Raw genomic sequence first — 16,049 nt, 5'->3', positions numbered from 1 at the left:
TTTTATAGAAAAGTCCTTGAAGGAGAAGCTCAGGAGATGTGTACTTCAACTCTGATGGATAAGTATGTGACATACATCTCAACAACTGACAGGGATACAGAAACTTCTCCCCCACCCTCTGAGAATAGATCCAGAAGGGGATTTTTCCAAAGCAGCCCCTCCCAACACCCTTACCATGGGTTGTTGCTGTTCAAATTAAATCCAAAAAGGCTAGGAGGAAAAGAAGTATTCACCCTGGTTGTAAAGCTTCCCGGGAATAGATTATAGAAATGAGCATCCTGCTTTGAAATACAGGTATTCTTCATTGGGATTCAAGGCATGCAACTTGTCCCACACACTTGATTTGGAAACCAAGCCACACAGCCAGAGCTAAAATAAACAGAAGTAGCACTAGATGGGAAAATTTTCAACACACACAGTTCAGACAAAATATAGCATTCCCCTTGGTAACATTTTCTATTCAAAGTGGTTCAAAATAAAGCAAATACGCTTTTCAGTCTTGGTTGGTGCTCTGGTCTGCTTATTCTCTTAAAAAGCAATAGGGCAGGTGTTTATGAATAGAACACGGGACTCCAGTGGTTGACGAGAGTCTCAATAGTTTTTTAGAAGGCCAGCAAGGTTAAAAAGGATGAAGCAGAATTCTCACAATACCAATGCCCCAGTAATGCCAAATGCCTACATGAAGAGAAAGAAATAATGAGTCTGTAAATTATACCTCCAACACACTTCCATTGTCAAAGTTAGTTGTGTCATTAATCATTTTTTATTTGATTACAAACCCTTGATAAATAATAGTTTGTATTTTATAAGGATGGTAAAAGTGTTCTAAGTAGAGGAAATATCTGTCTAAGAGAGTAACTATAGCTGAAGAAATGAGTGTGCCAAGTGGTTGTTGACTTAAAAGTGTCCCTTTAATTAGCAAATGAAAATAACTTAGAACAATCCTATCAGAATGCCAGTTTAAGCAGGACTGGTCTTTATTTAGATGGCCATAAGCAGTGCTTATTTGTATGTTCTTTGCAATGCACTAGCAAGTACACATTAGAAGCATACTCTTACACTCTTATTGATTATTATTTGATCAATAATTCCTTCTTGCCCTCTGATCATTCAAAGATAAACTCTCAGTGATATATACTTACCACATATGGGAAAGATTTTCAGATTAATGTTTAATGTAATCAATATTGGAAATGTCTAATCAATATAATCAATATTTCCTCAACTAGACCAAAGTTTACCATGAATTTTTGCATGTAGGTGTGATCAATCCTAGCCCTCTGTGAGGTAACAGTCTAACTCATAAGGACATGTGTGATTTAGCAGAGAGCTGTTCCTAGCAGATAGCTGACTGGTGAAAAGCGCTGCTCTCATGATAAATCAAACTGAGTTCATTAATTTTCATAGGATTTAATAAGTACTTATAGAGTACTTGACATCTTCAGGTTATGAAGCATTTCCTGGATGATAGTCATCTAATAATTGGTAGGTTTGGGGTTTTTTTTCCCTGAAGAAAGGAGCTGAATCTCTACTTAAAACTCATCTGAATTATGAAGACCAAGTTGGCAATTACTTCTTTGGTGATGACTACATTTTCTTCACCTGCGACTCTGGCTACATGTGGCTTTTCCTCCTCTATTTCCCAACCAGATCTGGGAGCCCACAGCACTGTCCTCTATTTGCCAGGGCGGTATCCTATGAATGGACAGAGGGCGAGCCACCACTTCCCGTCCTTCCACTTGGACACCATTTACAAGGGAGCCCTAGGTGATTCCACAGCCTTTGCATGAATTTACCCACCTTTTCAATAGGGCAAAGGGTAGCTTGCCTGGATAATCAATTTTGAAATTTAATTCCCTCTCTGACATGCACAGTTAGGCATTATCTTCCTTTCCCATGAGAAGTCCCACAAATCACTCAATAATGCCTTCTGCTGAATAAGAGAAAATGACAGCACTCCAGGGAAGGGAACAGACTGCCTGGCAGAACCTGGCCTGCAGCACACAGACAGCAAGGTTCTTTGTGGCAGGAAGGCTCAAGACTGCTCTCTGAAGCCTTTAGGCAACCCCGGGAAATAATCTAACCATGTGGTTCACCATGTGTTCTTGTGTTATAGAGGCTTCCTGAATGGATACCCAACTCTAAAATTCTTTTTTCCTGGTCCTCAGCCAAAGCTAAGAAAACCATGGACTATAATAATGTTTCTTCTGTTAGTCTTACCTGATTTCCAGCATGCATATTTTTTCTCCTTAAGGATATAGAGACACACCACCACCCCTGGTAAGTCCTCACTCACCAGGTAGTGAAGACTCCACTGAAATACACTAAACCTTATAGTGACCAAAATGTCTACCAAAGAGAAACACTTAGTTCTTAAGGTCCAGCCTCCCTCAATACAAAATATATTTTAGAAGCAAATCAGTGAACCAAGAGGTATCTTTCCCAAGCCTCCTTAAGAAGAGCTGCCACAGGTATCTTGGGGAATCTAATATTACTGCTCATCAAGTATCCTGTTTTGAGTATTTTAGGACTGAGAAGAAATCCCCATCTCCTTGCCCCAGAAATAGCTCACCCATAAGGGATCACTTGAAGTAAAAGTCTAGGAGAAAAGGCATCTTTTTAGTAGTAAGAAGTATAAGAAGACATAATGGACCTCAGAGAAGTCCAAATTCAAGAGAATGTTTCATACATGTCAGGAAAGTGGGAGGTAGAGAGTGGAGATCAAAGATCAAGAGACAAGTTAAATATGGAGGGGGGAAGAATACTTCTTCATAAGAGCCCAGAAGCATAGCATATCTCTGTCTCTGTCTCTGTCTCTGTCTCTCTGTCTCTCTCTCTACTTCTCTCTCTCTCTCTCTCACACACACACACACACACACTCACACACACACACGTTTTAAAGCAATAATTCAGCCTTTCAATGCACGGTTACCTGTGCTCCTTTTCACACTCCACATGTCCTGTAACTATTCTGAAGGATTCATTGAACTCTATTTTTTTAAATGCCATTCCTGTAAATTCAGAGACTTTACTGTCTGGGAGACTAGACTGAATATCTCTCCTAGCTCTGTTGTAAGGACAGAGGCAGGCACCTATAGAAATTGCTCCTCATTCTAAGACTTGCAGTAATTGAAGTTTATAGAAAGCAAGGAGATGAAGCTTTCCTCCCTTTCTCCTGTTTTCTGTCTCCTGCCCTTTTGATGATCTGAGCTTGGTTCCCTCCCTCCCTATGGAGATCTGCCATTGTGCTCACAGCACAAGAGTGCTGATCCTCAGCCGGATCAGTTATGTGATACCACATAGCAAAGAGATCAATTTTCCTCTTGTGTTGAAACAGAGCAGATGCCAAATGAAAGGTTTTCATCCCTACAAGGGAGTTTTCCAACTAAACCTGCTGTTGGGTTCTCAAAGCAAATTCCAATGCTTGGTAGGTCCAGCCAAGAGGCACAACCAAAAACACCCCATCCCCAAAGCATCACTCCAGGGGCACCTGTGTCTACTCCCCTCTCCTAGTTTTCCCAGACCCAGTAATTCACCAGCTGCCATTTTTAAGCGGTAGTTCTATAAAGTATAGTGAGTTCATAAGGCCAACTTTCTTGTTGAAAATTTTTTATACATAAGTTTTAGGTACACAGCAAATCTCAGAAAAAGGTACAGAAATGTCCTTTCTAGTCTCTGCCTCCACACACCTACCCACAGTGGTACATTTGTTACAAATGCTGATCTACATTAGCCTACCATTACCATCCAAAGCCCCTAGTTTACATTAGGGCTCATTCTCCATGTGACATGTCCTATGGATTTAAAGAAATGTGTGATGACATATATACACCATTGTAGTATCATAGAGAGTCATCTTTTTGTCCATACCAGGACTTGAAGTCAGAGACCAAGCTTGCTTAGCTTGTTTGGCTAGTGTTCCACTACTTGAGCACATTTCCAGTCTGGTATTTCTTTCTGGCTAATTTAAAATGAAGTCGCTCAGATCTTTCTGCCTGAGCTGGCTTCAAACTATGGTCCTCCAGATCTGTCTCCTGAGTAGCTACCATTGAACATATAAGCTCATCCAGAGTATTTTAATAGCCCTAAAAATCCCAAGAGTTCAGCATATTCATTACCCTTCCTTATAACCTCTGGTAATTACCAAGCTCTTTACCACCCAGATTTCTGACTCAAACTCTGTCCTCAATCTTGTTCTCTGTTAGTATTGTTTTTATGTCCTGTTCTGATAAAGCCCTCCTGATACTTCTTTTTGACTAAACCATCCTCAGTCAGAACCAAAGATGAAACCATATAATACCCTTCTCTAGGCTTGACTTAAATGCTCTAACTGTGCCAAAATATTAAACTTTTGAGGACCACACATTCTTCAATGTACTGTTTAGACCCAACAAATGTTTAATAGAGCAACAGACATATTCTTAGCCCAAACTAAGCAGCTGCTAACTGAAATGTGGCTCCGCTGTTAGCCTACAGAATCACCTGCTTTCCATTTCTGTAGAAAGGCCTCTGGTCCTGTCAGGACACACTGTCTATAGTACAGTGAATCTCACCAGAGTGCTGGGCTTTACAAGTGGACCCCTGTGTTTGTGATGTGTGCACTAAATATGCCTCACCCAGCATGTGGTTGTGTGCCTTACGCTACTCTGTAGTGTCCTCTCCTGCTTTCTCAACAAGTTCCTTCCTCTGTGTTCTGGGCCCCTTCATTGTACCTTCTGGGCCTGCAGTTTCCCCACACATGTACTTTTAGTTCCAGTAATGGCCAGTCTGAATACAAAAGAAACCTTCTCCACATGACATTGAGACAGTATAGGCATTTTTGCCCCCAAATGCCTTACCTCTTGGCAGGACCGAATAGTAAAATTAATTAATAAATCCTGGGAATTCATTTTACCTTTGTGGCATTCATTGCAAAGCATTCACTTGCTTCTCATAGAAAGGTTCTATGTTCCATTTAGACTGAGCTGGTGGGTCTCTGGCTGCGTCCCTCCTTCCCTCAGACACACAGTATGGAAGGAAAACACTGTAGCATCGTCTGAAATGAGTGTGGAATCCCAGTCCACACTGTATACTAGAGCTCTGGCCAAGACAGAATCCACTCCACATGTCAGAACTGCATGGACTGGATTCCTCTAATACCATTAACCCAGCAACGAGGGCGCCACTTCCCTCACACCGTATAAGCTGAGGAAGCACCATGGCAGGTACAGAAGTGCCGGCTGTTGCCTCTCCCCAGGACCTTGTCTCTAGAAGATGATTACCCTGGATATTCCAGAAGTTCTAAGTAAAGAACAGCAGTCCATCAGCTGAGCTAAACATAGACCGTGGGGTGGTTGGTAGGTTCCGCTGGTGCTCAGAGCTTGTTTTCAAAGCACAGCCCACAGCAGGTGAGTAGCAGAGTGGAACAGGAAAGATGCTGCTGTAAATTCTTTTCTTCTGCTTTATTTTTTCCCAGAAAGCAATTATGTCCAGCAAGTCAACTGTGAACTTTGAATATAAATAAACCAAATGTTATAAGTGAGGAGAACTGTAGGGATTTATGATATTATTAAAGAAAATGTAAATGTAAACATCGGAACATCATGTCTTTGTTTTACAAGTTTTTGTGTTTTTATTTTACATTGTACAGTTTTTAATATAGAACTAATTACTGTGACTTTCTCAAATGACAGTTGATATAACTAAAACATCCCAATATAAGACAATGTTACAAGATCTCTGATATTACCATTTCAAATTTTTTTTATTATCTGTGCCTCCCTAAAAGCACCTCAGGATGCCCTCAATATTTAGAGAAAAGGCTACTTTTGAAATACACATATGTCTCAGTCTTTTACTAATTTCACTTGCTGCATGCTTGATAGGATTAGTTTTGCTTAAAGTCTTTATTCTTACTACCTAGAGAATTTTTATTCAACTGCTCTAAACATACTAAGCAATCTTGACTCTAACAGTAATAATATATCTGTGTCACTGGTTCTGTTAATTCTAATGATTGGTCCTAGGCTGTTCCTCCCCTTCCTTTAGGAATGGTACCTTCCAGTCTCTCCATGTGCATGAAAAGTGACAAGCATGGGTCCCCATATTTCTACTTATTGGGCCACCCTAAAGACACGGTTTGTAAACTCTGCATGAATATTATCTTTCTCTAATGAGCCTCGGTTTTGCATATGTTTTTAACTGCTGTTTAATGCTCTCTCTTTTCAAGTAGCTTGTCTAATTACTGCTAGAGTTTTGAGAAATATTTCTACCTGAGACCTCACAAGTGATAAAGATAGGATTTGTGTGCTCATGAGGACTTGAGATGCATTACAGTCTGGGAGGAAAAGCCCAGCATGTCCCTAACAGGAAAGGAGGCATGAGGGATAGAAGACCACAAAGGCAGTACCAGCTGAATTCTGTCTCACAGTCTTGAAAAAATATTCTCTGGACTTACATGCAGTTAGCTTAGTTTAGTTCCACTCAGACAAATACAGACAAATCCATCCTAAACCACCCATCTTGATCCAGGTAGAAAGAGAGTAGACATTCCCACCCTAGGTACTCTGAAGTCACCGATAGTGTCACAGGCTATTTCCTAGACTGCTTGTGTCAGATTCCTGTTCAGGACAGAATGATCTGATGTTATTTTCCTTCCTCCATACTCAGTGATGTACCAAATTTAAGGAGAAAAAATTATTTTTGGCAAATGACACCATTTGTGATTATTTTTAAAAACACTCAACACATTATATCCAGAATATTCCCCACTATTCTAACGTGAATATTCTCTGGTGTTTGCCATATCTCACTATAAGCTTAAGGAAAGAAAAAAATATGCTAACACATTAGTTGGTAGGGTGTAGACAATAGCCTTGAATCTACGGTTCAAGCAACCTTTTATCCTTCAAATTCTCGCTATTCCTCTATTGTGACACACAGGGACTTGAAAATGTCAGATTGGCTTTTCAACAATAATTAAAACTTGTGCCTTTTGCTCAGACTCTATGGTCAGCCACCAAAGTATGAAGCAAATGGATGCATTTCTGTCTGGTTTGCTGCTACCCCAGTCCCTTGGTCAGGGCTGTGGCTGAGCCTCTCTTCACCAAATTCTTTTTTCTGTGTATGCTAGTCCTGGCTGGGGCTTGCACTCCATACCTGGATGCTGTCCCTGAGCTTTTTTGCTCAAGTCTCACACTTTACCACTTAAGCCACATCTCCACTTCAATTTTGGCAATTTGGTGGTTCACTGGAGATAAAAGTCTCACAGACTTTCCTGCCAGAATGGCTTCAAACTGTGATCCTCAGATCTCAGCTCCTAAATAGCCAGAATTACAGGGATAACCCTCCAGCACCTAGCTCTTATTAAATTCTTTTAAACTGTCTTTCTGAGTTTCTTTCTGAAACATATCTAATGACTTTACTAATTGTCACTCAGGGTTGATTTAAATTTGACATGAAAGGCAATAGAATTCACTAAATTAAGATATTTAATTGGCCTGCTAAACATTTTCTTATCAAAAAATTTTATGCTGATGTATCTTCACACATTACACACACACACACACAAATGCACATATGTGCATGCATGCACACAATCACTCTATAAAGAATAATCTTTAAACGTATTGTTTATCTGTCCCAGAGGAAAGCCAAGTTAAAGCATAAAGGATAAAATTTCAATTCACTAGGAAAGGTATAAATCCATGGAATAATTATTGGGAAAATCTGGACCAAGGAGCACAGATATGGATCTGTTTCTGACAAGAAGTCTTGTTATATAACTTACTTTAATGACTGTAATCCATGGAGATGAAGCCTGAATCACATCACTGAGTCATTTACTTTAAGAGAGAGGTGGGGGTGGGAAGCTCTTTGTGGTCTCAGTTTAATCCCACAATGACCAGGGCACCTGCTCCATGCTATCGTCTAAAGATTAATCAGAGAGGCTCTCCCAAGTGTATTCCTAAGCTAACAGGAGAAAGGGAGAAAATAGGAATACTATCAGTGAAGGGATATAAAAATTTTAAGTAGGCAGGATAACAAACCCACCTAACAGACTTCTAGAGCAGTCCATCTGAGAGGGCTTGATTGATAAGTTTTCACCTGAATGGATGAGAAGAAAAGCAGTTTCCAACCAGAGTGAAGCAATAATACAAGTTCAGGAGACAAGTTTAAAATATGACACCATGGGCTAAATGAGGGTGTGAGGAAGACACAATGGAAGAGGAAAAATATTTTTAAAGCCCTCTATCTAAAAAACTTTCGAAGCTTTCTCAGTTTGTGGTAGGGCACATAATCGATGGTAGAGCACATGCTTAAAATATCAAGTCCCTAAGTTCAAGGTATAGAGGGACTCTTTCTCTGCCAAGAAAAAGAATTTCAAAGTTTAAGCAACATGCAGTGACTCACAACCATAATTTCAGCTACTTGGTAGGTAGAGATTGGAAGGATAATAGTTGACGGCCAGCCTAGGTAAGAAGTTTGCAAGATCTCAACTCAACAATCTGGTTATGGAGATTCAGGTCTATAGAGTTCCAGCTAGGTGTGAGGCAAAAGTAAGAGGATTGAGGTCTGAAATCAGCCTATGCGAAAACATGAGACCCTGTCTGAAGGGTAACCTAAAAGCAAAATTGGATAGAAGCATGGCTCAAGAGGTCCAGTACTTGTCTAGCAAGTGTAAAACTAATCCATCTCCAGTGCTGCCAAAAAATAAACTCTGTATAGTGAGATGTCATCAAAAGTGTTTTAAATGGTGGGCATATTATCATGAGATTTTTAGCAAAATGCAGGCAGTTAGAGAAAAATGATTGAAGGCAAAGTGTCCTGTATGTGCAATCAGCTTTGATGGCTCTTCATGGTACATCTATTCTAAAAATAGCATGTTACCATGGTCCCAGGGTGGCGCTTTCAGTCTTCAGACACGTGCACAGGCCCAAGGAAGAGGCAGTGGTTTGGACAAGTGTTCTTCAAGTATCTGAAAAGTAACTCACACCTTTTTTATTAAAACTCATTCATTGGAGGCACATTTACAGGAAAGGTAGTGGGAGAGTAATATGTTACTGACCTTCAGAATTAGTGATTCCTTTTAAGTTAGCAAAGACAAAGTAACTAAAAGCAAGTAAAATGAAAAGGTTCATTTTGGTTTTCCCTTGATTTTTAGTAGCTTGAGAGACAGGAAGAGACAGAGTAAGATGAAAACCAGAGACAGGGTTTGGGGGGAGCTGTGGGGAGAATTGCCCATTTTCTAGATGAAAGGGATGATAGGCTGAGAGAGAAAAGGAGGAGAATTGGGAGGGAGGGGAACTGGAGCTCCACTTAGCTGATCGGCTTAGCCCAAAGCCAGGAGCACCATGCCCAGTAAATGGTAGTGACTGTACAGACTAATTGTGGAAATGGCCTTTACCTGTTACTCTTCGGGCTCAGGGCTGGCCTTTCCCACACAGCACTACACATTCTGAGCCTGCAGGGAACCCACCCATTGTGGATCGCCACCCTGGATAGTCAGCACTCCTACCCTGCTCAGGCAAGGGGACAGATCCGGATGTTCTGCTTTTATTTTTGAAGGGCAGAGGTGCTCAGAGTACAACGACAAATAACACACACCATCTCTAGAGTAAGAGAACTATCTGTGAGTAACACTTAAGAAACACTTTTATAACAATAGCTTTGTAGAAATTATGTACTGTGTTAGTTTCCTGGCTTGCTGTTCCCAAGTATTCTAGGGGTAAAAAGGATGCATGTTCTGGTTAACCTCTCTTTTTCCATGCCATCCTCCATTTTGAAATCTGAATTTTAGTAAGGGTTCTTTTTTTTTTTTTTTTAAGTGGAAGTGTCACCTCAAAGATAACCAGTTTACTGTCTGGGAATGTGGCTTAGTGGTAGACTGCTTGCTTAGCATGCATAAAGCCTGAGTTCAATTCCTTAATATCACATAAACAGAAAGGCCACAAGTGGCACAGTTGCTCAAGTGGTGGAGTGCTATCCTTAAGCAAAAGAAGTCCAAGGGGGCTGGGGATATAGCCTAGTGGCAAGAGTGCCTGCCTCGGTATACCCGAGGCCCTAGGTTCGATTCCCCAGCACCACATATACAGAAAACGGCCAGAAGCGGCGCTGTGGCTCAAGTGGCAGAGTGCTAGCCTTGAGCGGGAAGAAGCCAGGGACAGTGCTTAGGCCCTGAGTCCAAGGCCCAGGACTGGCCAAAAAAAAAAAAAAAAAAAAGAAGTCCAAGGACAGTGCCCAGGCCTTGAGTTTAAGCCCCAGGACCAGCCAAACAAAACTATAACCAGTTTCCATGGTAACAAAACCCAGTAACTGATTCAGTTCATCAACACCTTGTTACTCCCTGTACCAGTAAACTATTGTTCAAGATACCTGATTGGCTCTTACCTCTCTGGTTCTTCCATCAAAAGCTCCAGCTCTTCTCCCATTTATAACACCCCTCTCTTCAGTATGGTGCCTGGTCCTATCTACCTCCTCATGTCATTGCTGTGCCTGCTGGACACTTCTATCTAGATAGCCCACATTTCTGAGTTCAAAATTATACTCATGACCTTGCCTCTTAAATACTCTCCTTATCTTTTGGCCTGTGCACTTGCCAGTACTTGAACTCAGGACGTGGGCACTGTCCCTTAGCATTTTTCCCTCAAGACTGGCACTGTACCACTTGAGCCACAGCTCCACTCTTGGCATTTTGCTGGCTAATTGAAGATAAGAGTCTCATAGACTTTCTTCTCTGCCTGCCTTCACATCTCAATCCTCAGATCTCAGCCTCCTGAGTGGCTAGGATTACAGGCCTAAGTCACCACACCTGGCGTGAGTAGATCTTTGTAACTGATGAGAGATAGGAGCGTAGTTGCTTTCTTCTGCACTTTTCCCAGGACTGTTTCTTTTAGAAGCTCTCCTGCTTGCTAGTTCTAAGTATGTTGTCTGTAAAAAGTGTTACTTCTAAGCTCTCTGGTCAGTTTCTTTGGACTGTATCGCTGTTTTATACCAATAAATGGTGATTTGATTAGTGTACTAGTTCTTGTTCCTTTCTGTTCAAGATGGCTTTGGTTATTCAAGGTTCTTGTGATTCCATATAAAGGTTAGGATTTTTTTTTCTTATTAACTATAAAATACCAGGAGCTGGGAATATGGCCTAGTGGTATTGGTATTTTGACAAAAAAATGCATTGAATCTGTAGATCTCTTTGCTTAAGATGGGCATTTTTGCAATATTGATTCTTCCAAGCCAGGAACACAGTATGTTGTTACCCATTTGTGTGTCCTCCTCTATTTTGTCAATGTTTTACCATTTTTACTGTGAAGATCTTTGACTTATTCAGTTAAAAATTTCCCTAATTGCTTTTTTTGTTTTCATTTCAGATAATTTGTTATTGGTCTATAGCATCACCACTGATTTTGATGTTGCTCTTGGTTGAGGGGAGTGATGTATGTTATAGACTGTGAGCCTGGGCACTGTCCCTGAGCTTCTTTTGCTCAAGGCTAGTGCCCTACCACTTGAACAGCACCACTCCCATCTTTTTCTGAGTAGTTTATTGAGTTAAGATTCTCAAAGACTTTCCTTCCCTGGCTGGCTTTGAACCACAATCCTCAGATCTCAGCCTCCTAAGTAGCTAGGATTACAGTTGTGAGCCACCGGCTCCAATCAGATGCTCCATTTATTTATTTTATTTTATTTTATTTTTTTATTTTTTGCCAGTCCTGGGCCTTGGACTCAGGGCCTGAGTACCGTCCCTGGCTTCTTTTTGCTCAAGGCTAGCACTCTGCCACTTGAGCCACAGCGCCACTTCTGGCCGTTTTCTATATATGTGGTGCTGGGGACTCGAACACTGGGCTTCATGTATATGAGGCAAGCACTCTTGCCACTAGGCCATATTCCCAGCCCCAGATGCCCCTTTTAAAACAAGTGTCCTTCCTTGAGATATATGTTTATTTTTTCCTTCTACAAACATTTCTATAATCACAGGACTCCTGCTATCAAAACCAAAAATATGCTTGCTTGGTTTTCATGTCACAGTAATCACCAGGCCAGGTGAGAGGTGCATTTTTCTACTACATGCTACAACTCAGTGAATTGTGAGAACAAAGAGAAAAGCATATAGCTTCCTGATCGAATTATTCACTAATATAGTATGTTTTGCCGTTTCTTGCTTTTGATTCCCATGCTTCATTTTCCCTAGTCTATCCTACCGCGTGAACATTTAATAGCTATTTTAATGGCCTTGTTTCTCAGTCTTCATGCTTTAGATATGGTTTATGCACCATGACTATAATATTAGAACATCCTGAACCTGCTTGTATAATAACTCTTCCAGTAAGTTTATACCGTCTCATACATTCCTCTTACATTAATATCTTTCTTTTAGTTTGAAGGGCTTCCTTTCATCTTTCTTTTAGAACAGTTCCTATAAAGATATGTTCTGTCCATTTTTGTTTGAGACTATGTTTATCTCACCTTCGTTATCTCTTTCCTTCTTTCTCTCTTTCTTTTTGTGGTATTAGAGTTTGAACTCTTTGTGTGCTGGACATGCACTCTGCCACTCAAGCCACATACCTTACCCACTTTGCTTTTCATTTACTTTTCCAGTAAGGTCTCATTGTTGCCTGAGGCCAGCCTCAGACTGCAATCTTCTCCTATGCCCCCTGCATAGTTGGGAATGCAGACACAAAACACTGCACCTAGCTTGTTTGCTGAGATGGGTTTTGCTAATTTATTGTGTATGCTGACTTCAACCACAATCCTCCTATCCCCACCTCCTGAGTAGCTAGGATTATAGGTATGAATCACTGTACCTGGCCCTCTCCTCCGTTTCTTGTAGATAATTTTTGAATGCAGTATTCTCAGTTGGCAATTTCCCGCCCCCCCCCCCCGGCCCCGCCTTGAATAATGTGAGCATTTCATGCCACTTTCTCCTGGCCTGCAAAGTTTGTACGGAGAGGTTTACTGCCAGGGGAATTGAGACATTTCTAATTTCTTTTACTCTTGTAACCTTGAGTTTTCTCTTTACTTTTCACCTTGAAAGCTTGATTATTATAGGATGTCCTGGGGTAAACTTGGTTAAGTTAAATTTGAGTGGTGACCCTTGGCTTTTCTGTATTTGGATATTTGTGTCCTTCTCTAGATTTGGGAAGCTTTCCAGTTATTATTTCCTTGAATCTATTTTCTGTCTCTTTGGCCTCCCTGAGGACTAGTAACTCAAATCTTTGCTGGAGTCCGTTGGTGGTAGAGAGGTAACAGGGTAGATGGTTCAAATTTCAGTTGACAATGTGAAAACGTTGTAGAAATTTGCATATAACACCACTGTGAGGTATACTTACAAATGGCTAAGATGATTGATGTTGTCACATGTTTGTAGCACAATAAAAATAAATAGTCAGTGCCCTACTGGAAACTAAAGAGAACCACTGACTGACTCAACAGAGATAAAAGCACCAACAAGCTTTGTTTTGTTAGGTAGCCCTGGGACCATTAGACAAGAGACTCTTGTTCTTAAAGGAACAATCAGCAGGAGCCAGGCAGGTGATCCTAAGGCTGGCATCATGACCAGTTCACTCTGTAGTTCTGTTTGTGTTGTTGTAGTTGTTTCACTTCCATTTTGGGATTTTGCTTTTGATTGATTTTGGAATGGGGTCTCTACCAGGGCAGTAAGAAAAGGGGCAGCTGGAGCTGCTGAGATTCTGGTTTCCACAGAAGCCTCTTCCAAGCAGGTTCAGTGGGAAGAGGAATCTCAATTGTCCTGCCAGCTCTTCTAAGTAAGAGCTTGCAAACTAGAGAGATGCTTAGAGGAACAAAAGCCTGCTTCCCAGAGAAGCCCACCTACCAGGGAAAATGTTGGCATTCATCTTCATCCGGTGCCTCAATGGTGGATAACTTAAACATAAACACATCCCAGGTTGCACAGAATTACTAAATGTGACTTGGAAATCATGACACCCTCAATCCCTTCCTGTGACTTTGTTAGGGAAAAATAATAATGGTGGGTTATTTATTATCATACTTGTTCATAGCTGTATGTCTCCTAGGCCAATCCACAAGTGCAGCTGTGTCCAGAGCACCCAAGAATGCCTTCATTCTGTCTAGGTGAATGAATGACCAAAAAGGAAATGGCAAGGTCATGATCTGTTAGAAAGAGAGCAGGCACTCCCACGAAAACAGGGTTCGCCACAACTGTGGCATCAGAACATAGCATACCACAGGCCAAGGAAGAGGAAAGCCAAGAGTTTGATGATGGAATAGGATGGTATTTAAAGAAGGAATCCTCCCTCTCCAGCCTTCAGCATGCCAAGATAAAACCAAAATCCCATCCATTGCAGCAGCTTTTGCAGTTCCTTTTTGAATAGTATGTATAACGTGATTGCATTCTAAGAATGAGCTATCATATATAGCTAGTAGACCTGGTTTCCATCACTTAGGAGGAGGAGGTACACAATGAACTCAATTCCTAAAAGAAAGTAGTACTGGATCCAGCCTGTTCTGAGGTAGATCCCTGGGGTGTGCGGAGGTAATGAACATGCTTGAAAAACTCTAAAGACTATAACTGAGCCTTCAATATCTCGCAGCGAGCTGTTCACTTATTTTGGATGCCAGAAGAGTGCAACACAATGCTATCAGTCATTTTCACTTCTGTATCCCCACAAAGAGCAAACTGTGTTCAGCTGGAACACAGTTTCTTATCCTTCTCTTGAGCCCTCCTAAACTAGAAAATAGGCAAGAGAGAGTGCTTGAAACAAGGGGAAAGGTGGCCACAAACTTCTGACAGACTTCAGAGGAGAAAGCACAGAAAATAATTTTCTATTTTTCTGGAAATCCTAGATAATAGAGTTCTCCTGAGAGAAAGCATTTAGAGGTCATTTTGATCTCCGGATTTGTACATATTCCTCTGGCAACCTAGTCTTTCCTCTTAGGTCCTCACTCTCTTGAGACCAATTGGACCACCTAACTCTGCACCCTTGGTCAGAGGAGCCATAGTCCCAGGACACCTTCAGTGTCATGGGTCTCTTCACACTTGACTCTGACAGAGATGTTGGAAAAACTAACATTCTGAAATGAACTGCTACGTGAGAGACAAAAGAAAGACATACTTGAAGCACAAATGTTAAAAAATGTTCCTTGGGTAGGATGGGAAAGAAAAACCAGGAGACAGTGAGGGAAGGGTTGACATTGTCCAAGAAGAATTGCACTCATTACCTGACTTAGTAACTGTAACCCCTCTGTACATCATCTTTTTAAGCAGGAAAAAAGTGTTCCTATCATGATTCTGCAACTGTATTAGTTCTCAAATGATATCTTTATGGGTTCCTTTTTACATACTTTAAAATACTACATATTAGGTGCAGATTATCTCAAAAATAGAAATAATCTAAGCAAAGAACTTTCTCTTTTCAAAATGTAACTGTTTGGCTTTGAATTGGGTTTTTTTTTTAATTTGACAGTATGTTTAGACCATTTTCTCCATGATACTAACTAACCTATCCATCACTTCTGATGACTACTTAGCATTTTGCTATATGCAGTTATCAATTAACCAGTTTCCTCTTTGATTATTTTCCTTTGTTTTCAGGGTTTTTTTTTTCCTGCTACATATGAAAAAAAGTTTCTCAAGAGGGAAATCCTGTGGATGTATCTTCCCCATATACCCTTGATTAGTGTTCCTTAAGATAACTACGGGGAACAATAGTACTAGGTCAAACAGTGTGAATATTCTCACAGGAGAAAGAATGAAGTGGCTGTCAGATTGAGCTACTCCTGAGTGATGGAGTGAATTTTTTATTAAAGTATCTTTTCCAAGAGCCAAGCATTTATAAGCTCTGGCAAAGGCCATGTGATGTATTAAGAAGGGTCTAGAGCTGGCTGTAAGCACGGGGCTGGAATGCTAGGCTGCTTCACAGATCATCAGAGCACTGGGCCTTTGCCTCCATGCAAATGGGCTCTCCAGCCCGGCCTCCCTAGTAAATCCGAAATGCCCCAGGGTTTGAAGCACACCCCCCCCCCCCCACAGCTAGGCACTGACACAGAGGACTCCATTCAAAATTGGAATCCAGAATGGGGACCAAAGACAATAATCA

The 16,049-nt window shown here is 41.0% G+C and overlaps 1 protein-coding gene across 13 annotated transcripts in view; it reads left to right on the top strand.

Moving 5' to 3' along the window:
• Positions 1-16,049, top strand: part of Magi2 (membrane associated guanylate kinase, WW and PDZ domain containing 2) — a 1,248,503-nt gene that overhangs the window by 1,197,039 nt on the left and 35,415 nt on the right. For 3 of the 13 annotated variants that reach the window (XM_048339903.1, XM_048339902.1, XM_048339901.1), the window contains one exon: positions 6,028-6,398. The exons of the other annotated variants lie outside the window; for them this stretch is intronic. In XM_048339903.1, coding sequence (XP_048195860.1) covers positions 6,028-6,152 — 125 coding nt within the window. In that variant the 3' untranslated portion in view covers positions 6,153-6,398. Of the gene's footprint in view, positions 1-6,027; positions 6,399-16,049 lie in introns of those variants that run through there. 13 annotated transcript variants of the gene reach the window in all.

This window comes from Perognathus longimembris, chromosome 2 (genome assembly GCF_023159225.1).
Source record: "Perognathus longimembris pacificus isolate PPM17 chromosome 2, ASM2315922v1, whole genome shotgun sequence".
In the NCBI taxonomy this organism is placed as follows: domain Eukaryota; kingdom Metazoa; phylum Chordata; class Mammalia; order Rodentia; family Heteromyidae; genus Perognathus; species Perognathus longimembris.
The sequence above is the reverse complement of the archived record's forward strand: the minus strand, read 5'-3'. Positions and strand labels throughout refer to the sequence as shown.